The sequence below is a fragment of the Sinocyclocheilus anshuiensis genome, unplaced genomic scaffold (genome assembly GCF_001515605.1).
Source record: "Sinocyclocheilus anshuiensis isolate Anshui unplaced genomic scaffold, SAMN03320099.WGS_v1.1 scaffold939, whole genome shotgun sequence".
Taxonomy (NCBI): Eukaryota; Metazoa; Chordata; class Actinopteri; order Cypriniformes; family Cyprinidae; genus Sinocyclocheilus; species Sinocyclocheilus anshuiensis.
Window position 1 is genome coordinate 733,023 of NW_015544227.1, and position 11,120 is coordinate 744,142.

The 11,120-nt window shown below is 37.7% G+C and overlaps 1 protein-coding gene and 2 pseudogenes across 1 annotated transcript in view; all 3 read left to right on the forward strand.

Annotated features, from left to right (window-relative positions):
- Window positions 1-2,000, forward strand: part of LOC107697387 (olfactory receptor 6N1-like) — a 5,857-nt pseudogene extending 3,857 nt beyond the window's left edge.
- A 5,596-nt stretch (window positions 2,001-7,596) lies between these two features.
- LOC107697388 (olfactory receptor 2AT4-like) lies at window positions 7,597-8,585 on the forward strand (annotated as a pseudogene).
- Window positions 8,586-10,880: 2,295 nt separating this feature from the next.
- The window catches only part of or30bu1 (odorant receptor, family 30, subfamily BU, member 1), a 5,179-nt gene continuing 4,939 nt past the window's right edge, over window positions 10,881-11,120 (forward strand). Inside the window, exon 1 of the mRNA XM_016498158.1 lies at window positions 10,881-10,997. Within this exon, the coding sequence (XP_016353644.1) occupies window positions 10,881-10,997 (117 nt within the window). The remainder of the gene's footprint in view (window positions 10,998-11,120) is intronic.

Here is an 11,120-nt window from a genome sequence, read left to right on the forward strand (position 1 = left end):
CGTGGGCTGTTATAAATGTAAAAAAAAACCTTGCGCCATAGAAGGTGGAGGGAGGGCAGGGGTTCAGGAGGAGGGCGAAGGGCTGGAGAAGGGCAGCAGGGAGGCACGCCGATGACCAGGGTGGCTCTGACGGAGGGAGGAGCCACGGAGGAGACAGGGGTGACCATGGAGGAGTAGACGGAGGAAGGAGCCAGGACGGAGACAAGAGGGAGCTGGAGCAGGAGGAGTCAGGCAGGACCCAGGCCACAGCCATGATGGCGACCCACGGTGGAGCCGACGGAGGGAGGAGCCATGGAGGAGGAATGACCGCCGAATCCAGGGGGCTGACCAAAGGCGGCAGAGCAGTTGGTGGAGGAGCCCGAGGCGTAGTCCGGGCCTCGGAGGCTGAAGGCGGAGGTGAGGTATTCTCCAGCCATGGCGACGCTGGAGGATGGCAGACTCACGGAGCTCGCACCGTATTGATGGTTGGCTGAGGGCGAGCAGAGGGGCTGCCAGACGACAGCGGTAGAGGAGGCAGGAGTGGGTGGGAGGGCGTTCATTTGTGAGTCTCCGGGCATTCATGGCTAAACTCTGGATCGGGAGCCTCCTCTAGGCTGAAAACGGGAACAGGATGGCGCTCTGGAGGAGCGGACACTTGAGGGCGCTTTCGAGGCGCGGGCACTTTGGACTGGATTCGGGGACTGGAGCCCTCTTCTCTTCGGTGTGGCACATTCGCCGCGCCATACTACGCTCACACCATCCACGGCTTTCTCCCTCGTGACGGGCATTGTCGCCGGCTCTCGCACCTGGTCTGACGGATACAGCTCTACATCCGGGGCGATCCTTTGCTCAGTCGCTTGGCATTGCGCTGGCTTGCTGATCGCGGCGGGAAATGGCTCTCCATCAACGGTGGGCTCGGGCTGATGCTCCGCATCGCGGGGGGATGGTGGGATCTGACGAGATCATCCACGGGGTAGGATGGCGATCCGTTTCTTGTCAGAGTCCACTCCATGAAGGCAACGAAATCCTCTCAAGGACCATCCTCGGACGACGGCCGGTTAGCTGGTGGTGCTAGCTAACAGCCGGAACAGTCTTGTATGGTCCTCGAGAGATCTGTCCCCCTGCTCCAGCAGGAGGAGGAATTCGGGGCGAAGGAGGGGATCCAAGGAAACAACAGGAACAAAGGAAAACACTGAGGAAAAACGGAAAACAAACGGAGGGAAAACACACGGAGGTTACTGTCTTTGGTCGGGTCTTCTGTCACGGTACGCTGTTGGAAGGAGTACGAGGGAAACGAGGAGTACAATCAAAAGTCTTTAATCCAAGGAACACAGGGTAAATCCACACAAAGGGCGCTGGAGCAAACACACGTACACAACGAGTAGACCCGACAGAGACAGACTGCACAGACTGGGACTTAAATACAGGGGATGATTGGGGAAACACAGGTGCATGGGATAACTAATCAAACTAATTAACAAAACAAGGACAGGAACATGACCAAATAAGGGAACAGAAACAGGGGCAAAACATGACACAGACAGTCCATGATCCTGACACATACATTTGTTGGATGAGAAGAAAATTTCTAGATGAGAAAAACATTTCTATTTTCTAGAAGAAAATAATAATTTTCTAATGTTTTAAGGATCTAAGGAAAAATGCCTAGAGAAGAAAGGGCAGTTTCCCTTTATTATGTGCACGTATGCTGTCCTTGCCTATAGTGTGACTAAACTCTCCAACAATGCAAGCAAAAGACAAATGATCAACACTTGCTTGAGTCACCTTAGTGTATTATTTCGTTATTATGCACCAAAAATGGTCTCTGGATTATTAACTCGAATGTGAGTTGTGCTGGCTTTAACAGAGAGAAATGCAATATTGATTGTTGCTTCTCTAATTCCTCCCTTAATAAACCCCAGTTTACTGCAGCAGGACTAAAGAGATCAGAAAACGATTAGCAGATGTATTTTTGCGCATTAAAAGTTGCACCAAATAATTTAAAGGTTTTATCAAAATAGTTTATTGAGTCAATTCGCATAGCTGATTGTGATGTTGTTGTTGCATTTATTAATGTCTTTTGTGACACTCTTGCTCATGTTTAGAAATTAAGCTAATACATAGATGTGTTAATATTGTGTAGTGTAATAGACAGTGTTTATTAATGATGTTAATGTACAACAAAGTCTTTCTAGAGCTCTCTGTAGCTGAAACAGAAAAACTGTCACGTGCACAATCAATATAATCAATATAATATTGATAATGTTTTTTGGAACTACATACTTTGATACAATAAATATTTATTTGTGTTGGCATGAGCACAAATATCTAAAGACCGAGAGTACAGTAATATAAAGGATATATAAAAATCAAATTAAAAAGCAATGAAATAAATTTGAAATGCTTTGAAAAAATTGTCATTCCATTTTTACATATTTAAAAAAAAAGATAAATATTGCAAAATAGCCTACATACGGGCCATTCACACAAACATTTATTTGCAGTGCTTCATGAAAATGGACGGGCGAAAAATTGTTCTTCTGGCACAATTGTTTAAAAATTCATTTAAAATAATGCAGACTAATGACTTCAACAAAATCAAATACCACTCATTAACAACCTCGCAGCTCACAGTAGGCCTGTCTTTAAAGGTTTTTCGTAATAATTAATTCCCCTATGAAGGAAATTAATAAGGTTTTTAATTTCTGTTGCGCACTGTGCAGATTTTTAAACCGCTGCTCATTACTTTTTTTTCCTGTTTCTTTGTTTTTGAGACGCCGTTTCACTTGGTTATACATACAATAGGGAAGAAAAGATGATTGCTGTATTAATAAACAATAAATTTACTATTTTCCTTCAGTCATTTCCCAACAGAGACATTAATGACAATCTATTATTCACTTAGATCATCAGTGTATTAAACCCTTGGCACCACTGTGACCCTGAGCATGCAATGTCATCCAAATGTGATTTAAAGACTCCTTCTGATAATATTATATTGATAATACTATCTATCTATCTATCTATCTATCCATCACTTAGGGCAGTCTCCCCATTTGAAAACTCATTTCTAACAAAAAGGTACCAATATTGTGGCCAGTTTGGCCTAAAAACCTTGTTACAAAAGGGCATGTCATGCATGGTAATGCCAAAAGCTGGCAAATCACTAAAACATAAGCAAGAGCTGATGTATTTGAGTATATTTCTAAATGCCTAATTAGATTTATGAAAACTGCAGCTTATAGCCTTACATTACTTACACCATCTACATGTTATTTCCTTACTTAACGGACATTGATGTTTTTGTCTTTTGACAGAAGGGGTGCTCATTGAGAAACTCATTAGAGGTTTGATGTCAGGGGTTTTCTCGTAACCATGCGCAATAATCCCTGTCACTGTTGTTTGTCTGAAGAGTGTCAACATACTTGCTACATGCCCTTAATTTGCTCTCTGGAGACACTAGACAACCCTGAAGATTGTACAGATGGGAAACTAAAGCTGAGAGAATTACCACTGAGTGATGTAGTAAATAAGTGACAACACTATGTAGATAATGTCACTCAAACCAAGTTCTTTTTGAGATGTCTGTGACCTTTAACTGTGAGCATATAGCAGAGCAAAACAATAAGCACTGATGCTGTAGATATACCATCAATTTGTTGAGTTATCTCATGTGAATATATTAGTAGTGTTAATAAACGGCACAAACATTTTTTTGTTTTCTCAACAGAGCCAATAATCTATTATTCAACTATATCCTATTAGAGGCTTGGCACCTCTGAGCATTTGAGGCTGAAGGGGGATTATGATTCAATAAATATACTATATGATGCGTTGGACTAGTACACCAAAAAATGAAAATTTGATGTTTATCTGCTTACCCCCAGGGCATCCAAGATGTAGGTGACTTTGTTTCTTCAGTAGAACACAAACGAAGATTTTTAACTCAAACCATTGCAGTATGTCAGTCATATAATGTAAGTGGATGGGAATCACGGCTTTGAGAGTCAAAAAAACATACACAAACAAAACCAAATTAAACCCTGCGGCTCGTGACGATACATTGATGTGTAAAGACACGAAACGATCGGTCTGTGCAAGAAACTGAACAGTATTTATATCGTTATTTACCTCTGATTTTCACCGCAATGTCCGATCTGTCCTGAGCGCGTTCTCAACAGCCGACGTGTGACGCATCTTCTTCTTTTTCTTGCTTTACGGCGGATTGCAGACTTATAAGTGCATTACCGCCACCTATCTCTCAAATGGACCATTGACACTCTATCTACAATCTCAATTAGGAGTGTCAATGGTCCATTTGAGAGATAGGTGGCGGTAATGCACTTATAAGTCTGCAATCCGCCGTAAAGCAAGAAAAAGAAGAAGACGTGTCACGCGTCGGCTGAAGAAGAAGACGCGAACGCACTCGGGACGCGCTCAGGACAGTTCAGACATTGCAGTGAATCAGAGGTAAAAATCGATATAAATACTGTTCAGTTTCTTGCACAGACCGATCGTTTCGTGTCTTTACACATCAATGTATCGTCATTGGAGATAGGTGGTGGTAATGCACTTATAAGTCTGCGATCCGCCATAAAACAAGAAGAAGACGCCTCAGGCGCTGGCTGTTGAGACACGCTCAGGACAGTTTGGACATTGCGGTGAAAATCAGAGGTAAAAAAACGATATAAATACTGTTCAGTTTCTTGCACAGACCGATCGTTTTGTGTCTTTACACATCAATGTATCGTCACAAGCCGCAGGGTTTAATTTGGTTTTGTTTGTGTATGTTTTTTTGACTCTCAAAGCCGTGATTCCCATCCACTTACATTATATGACTGACTGACAGTCTGCAACGGTTTGAGTTACAAATCTTCGTTTGTGTTCTACTGAAGAAACAAAGTCACCTACATCTTGGATGCCCTGGGGTAAGCTGATAAACATCAAATTTTCATTTTTGTAAAATGTTGTTTACATAAGCAAATTGGGTATTGTCTAATTAAATATGTAGTCATTTACATACTTTTCCAGAAATTTGAGCAATGGATAAAGCCAAGTTCATAATTTTAATTTTGTTGACATTTTGTATATCTTTTCAATAAAATGAAATGTTATAAATCAGGTGAATGATATATGAACAAATCCCTCTCTAAAAACCTTCAGAATATATACTGCATATATAAAACTGTAAAGTTTAGCATATGTAAGTGCTGCTGAAGTGGAGATTTCTATCTCAGCGCATGAGAAAAAACTCATTTTGAGAAAATAGGCAATAAAGATATGTATTGTATTTTAATTTTTTTTAGTTTTACTGTTTACAAAATGTAGTACTATTACATACTTGACGTGCATAAATGTTAGTGAAGACAGCAGGTTAGTCTAACATAATTCACATGTATCTAGCTATTATTTATTTTTGATATTTGATACAGTTTAATGTTTGTTTGTTTTTGAGAGAAGGGTTGCTCACTAAGGGAGACATCAGAGGTGTGATGTCAAGGGTTTCCATGCCGTAAACACTGACACTGTTGCTTGTCTGAAGAGTCAACATATTTGCTACATGCCCTTAATTTGCTTTCTAGAGACACTAGACAGACCCTGAAGATTATGGACAGATGGGAAAAAAACTGAGAGAATTTACACTGAGGAATCCAGTAGATGAGTGACAACACCAATTAATGTAGATACTGACACTCATAAACAATGAAAACCCCATGAGATCTGATGACAGGCAGGAAAAGCTTGCGATGACACCAACTTTAGAGAAGATTTACTGACATTTAATAATTACCCATTTACTTCTTATCGTATTATAATTCTTAAGCAGCTTTATAAAACTTGTGACAAACCAATGACATTTTAGTTGGTTTAGTGTCTATTGATAATTTACTACTCTCAGCACTGTTTAACTGAATTACAAAGCAACGGTGATTAAAATAATCTAATAAAATATTTTAAAAATATTTAAAAATTCTAGCCAGCCTATATAAAGTCCTAATGTCTGAGACAACAAGTGAAAATTATTCTTTTTTTATTTCTGTAATAGTATTGAAAATAATATCTTGTAATTTTTAGTATTTGGCATGTCAGTGGTATGAGGCCTGATATGAGGCCTGTTTTTCCACCTGTTTCATTAAGGCGACTTCATGAGCTATGAGTGACATCCAGTCCCTAAAGCCACCCTGACCCTGTCATCATCTGGAAAAAAAAGCCAACCACACTGTACATAACAGCAAACACTATATAAGTGATACACAATAATGTATTTTTCTTAGTTTAGAGCACAGTCAACATAACAGGTGCAAATTCAATGTTGAATGTCTTGATAATGTTTATTGATGTTTATTGATAATGAATTTATTGACATACTGTACATTTAATTTTATTTTATGGAGTTTTACTTTCTTTAATACAGAAGTTCTAAGCGGCCATGCATTATTATTTTTTTCCTTCTTGTTTTCTCGTTATAACGACTTAATTTTCTCGTGATCTGTCGAGATAACGAGAAAATTAAGTCGTTATAACGAGAAAACAACTCCCGTTATGTCGAGATAACGAGAAAATTAAGTCGTTATAACGAGAAAACAACTCCCGTTATGTCGAGATAATGAGAAAATTAAGTCGTTATAACGAGAAAACAACTCCCGTTATGTCGAGATAATGAGAAAATTAAGTCGTTATAACGAGAAAACAACTCCCGTTATGTCGAGATAATGAGAAAATTAAGTCGTTATAACGAGAAAACAAGAAGGAAAAAATATATATTGCATGGCCGCTTAGAACTTCCGTATTTCTGCCATGGAAAAGGTAACAAAAAGCCACCGTTGTCATGAATCTGATTTTCCCTCGTTTTTTGCACCACCTGCTGGTGACCTTTGCAGATGCTGATGAAATTAAAGAGATTTTTTAAAATAAATAACATTTTTAAATAATTAAAATAATTTTTTAAAAATGACACATTTTAGAGAAAAACAAATAATTCTGTTTGTTTGTTTGTTTTCGTTTGTTTTATTCATTTATGTTTGCTTCCCATTTTTCCCCATCTGTGTGAACCTGTGTGATGCAAACAGATAGGGCACCTCAACCAGCAAACCCCAAAGTTCAGCCCAGTTTCATTACACCAAAACATTCACAACATGACCCTCTATGACGTGTTGAGCCCTACAGGATTTAACACCGATTCTGCAGCTATAAATTTAATGAAACCACAAGCATAACATTGGCTTCAGCACTGACCACGAGAGACATGACACACTGAGCCAGGAATATATTCTTAGCAGATGTCACATAACTTACCATAACTAAATAATTAAGGTATTTGCTGACATCCAAGCCGAAATAACATTTAGATTTCTGCAATAGCAAATGATTTAAAAACGGTAACAATGGGTAATAATTCATTTAATGAAAATTCATTATAATTTATTTTCATTATTAATATCACTTTATGAAATTACATTTATAAATTACATGTTGAATAATGTATGTGAATGTATAATTCTGTAAGTAAATGTCATTTAAACCATTTAATAATAATTTGATCATTTATAATTCAATAATTTATCAAAAGCCAGATATTGTTTCTTTTGTAAACAGATGTTCACTGTATGCTTTAGTATGTTACAGGCAAACGAAACCACAGCTTCTGTTGTAACAGAGTTTTTCATCGTGGGATTCCCTGGACTCCAGCCCAAATACTACAGCCTGATGGCAGCGTTTTTGCTCTGCATCTACATCGCTGTAATCACCGGAAACTCCCTCATTGTGGTCCTGTTTGTGATTGAGCGCAGCCTCCAAAAGCCTATGTACATTATCATGCTGAGTTATCCTTGTCTGATATTGGTTTTTGCACAGTTGCTCTGCCAAAAGTCATTTCTCGCTATTGGATTAATGATGGTTATATTGGCTTCTACGTTTGTCTGTTTCAAAGGCAGCTGATTCACTATTTTGGTACCCTGAACTCTCTTATTATGATGATCATGGCACTAGATCGGTACTTGGCGATCTGTTACCCGCTAAGATACCCTGTTTTAATGACTAACCGCACTATGAGGCTTCTAATAGGGTTTTCCTGGGTTACTGCGATGATTGCTCCAACCATTAGCTTAATGCAGACAGTGAAGCTCCCATTCTGTGGGCCAAACACGATCGTTCATTGTTTCTGTGATGGTACATCTATAAACCAGCTGGCCTGTGCTGATGTCACCCTCACAAATCTAAATGCATATGCTGTAGCAATGTTTGTGCTTCTCGTACCATTCTCCTTCATCATCTTTTCTTATTTAAGTATGCTGGTGTCTGTACTTCGAATTGCAAACACACAGGGCCGGATGAAAGCCTTTTCTACCTGTGCAACACAGCTGACTATCATTGCCATCTATTATGTGCCCCGTTTTGTGGTTTACACCACTTCTAACATCCCAAACGCGCAGATGAACAGCAGTCAGAAGATCGCCCTGGTCATGTTCTACAGTCTGCTTCCACCTGTAGTGAACCCCTTCATCTACTGCATCAGGATCAAAGAAATCAGACAGTTCTTTATCAAATGGTGTGTCCACAGAAACAGGTTTAGTCTAAAAATCAATAAGTTAACTACTCCAAAATGAAATGACGTACATAACCCTGTTCTGATGTATACCATTTTATGAAGCTTACATACAATATTATGTTGTTTTTATGGCCTTTTACATTTATATAAATAACTGTGATATTTATTAATATATAAAAATATAAATATATAAATATAATTTAAAGGCCAACAAATAAACAGAGACATTTTCCCTCTTTCACCAATATAAACAGTAGACTATAAGTGCATCTTACAGTGGGTGTTTAACCCTCACTGTTAATTTAAAAGAAGAAATGCTTAGAATAAATTTAAATACAAATGTATGGATAATGTAATCTTTCCAAATATATTTAATGTCATGTCCTGCTGTTTGGCATTCTTTACACCATGTAAAAATATATAGCCTAGATTTTTTTTGATATATACAAACCCGATTCCAAAAAAGTTGGGACACTGTACAAATTGTGAGTAAAAAAGGAATGGAATAATTTACAAATCTCATAAACTTATATTTTATTCACAATAGAATATAGATAACATATCAAATGTTGAAAGTGAGACATTTTGAAATGTCATGCCAAATATTGGCTCATTTTGGATTTGGAATCGGGTTTGTATATATATATATATATGTAAATATAATACCTGCAGGTTTTAAGTATAAATAAAACACAAATTCCCACCAAAATTGCCCACTCTAGATTTAAATTCAAAAAAGCTTGAATGAAACATTTGTTATTATTTTGATGACATAGACAGCTTGTGTAAATTTCCCATCATGCACTGATAGTTTTTTGTTGTTGTTGTTTGTTTGTTTCATTACATCACTATTAATTCTATGTGTTATTACTTTATTTATGCATCTCAGGCTTTACTTACTGAACTTTCTGCCTGTTTTCATTACTGTTTCTCAGAGATAAAAAGTATATGCCAATTACAATTCTGTCATTTTTTACTCACTCTTTGGTCAACAATCACCTATCAAACTGGTATATTTGAAAGAATTGACCACTTTATTTTAATTATGTTATTAACTGATGTACATGACCTGCTTAGCGGAAAAAGTAGTCGATTCTTACCGCGTGCAGTTTCAGAAACATTTGGCGGCAGCGGCGTTGTGTGAAGACCTTGGTGTGTGTGTGTGTGTGTGTGTGTGTTCGTCAAATTCCCATGGTTTCTGCCAAAATACCATAGTTTCTCACTACGGGACGCTTGATGGCTCAAAAAGCTGAATCCTCCAATTCGGTACATGTTTGTGGACGTTTGTCTTTTTTAGACATTTGCCTACAAATATAATACATAATATTAACAGCACTCTATTAAATAAAAAATATAAATAATATAATGCAAGTTTCTTCTTATGTAATTCTAGAGTGAAGAGTTTGACAGAATTTACGATGTGTCATTGTACCCACAAGGTGGAGCAAAAAGCTCACAATAAGACTCATTAAGACACATTCATGGCTTACAGGAGCTATTTGCTGTGTTGATTATTTTAGTAATAAAATAAAATAGAGAAACAAACATTGACGACTAATAGTAAAGCTCCTTACATGCAGTGACTTTTACAAATAAGTATGTATATATACAGTAGATCTAAAGTGACACCAGATGATCTGATTTAGAATTATGCTGGAGGGGAAAAAAATAACACAGATTTCAAAAATGAAATAGCTCATGTTTCTGTGTTGTGCAAATACATTTTATACCTAACATGGAAGCGGAACCAAGCCAAACTTCATTCCATAGTTATCTTCTGGCAAAATTTCCCAAACCCCCAAAGTTCAGCTCAGTTTCACAACAGCAAATGATTCAAAAAAAATCCATCTATGACGCGTAGGGCCCTATACAGGCTTTAACACTGACTCCACAGTTATAAAATATGAAACACTGACATCAGCACTGATCACCGAGAGACGTGACACACTGAGCCAGGAATATATTCTTAGCAGATGTCACATAACTTAACAGAGGAATAATTAAGGTATTCACTGAAATAAATTACATTTATATTTTTGCAATAGCAAATAATTAAAAAACTCATTTGAAATCAATGTCAATGGGTGATTCTTCTAAGGATTTTTTGGTATAATTTATTATTCATATTAATATTTTATGAAATGTATCGTTTTAATATTTGTATTATTTACCGTATATATATTTTTATGGACTGTTTTTTAATGTATAATCAAATTTTGACTTCCAAGTATATTTTTGGGCAATTCAAACCAGTCAAAGCAGTTTTTACAAGTGTGAGTAGCATTTAATGTCAGTGTAACTATGTCAGATATATTGTTTCTTTTGTAAACAGATGTTCACTGTATGCTTTAGTATGTTACAGGCAAACGAAACCACAGCTTCGGTTGTAACAGAGTTTTTCATCGTGGGATTCCCTGGACTCCAGCCCAAATACTACAGCCTGATGGCAGCGTTTTTGCTCTGCATCTACATCGCTGTAATCACCGGAAACTCCCTCATTGTGGTCCTGTTTGTGATTGAGCGCAGCCTCCAAAAGCCCATGTACATTATCATGCTGAGTTTATCCTTGTCTGATATTGGTTTTTGCACAGTT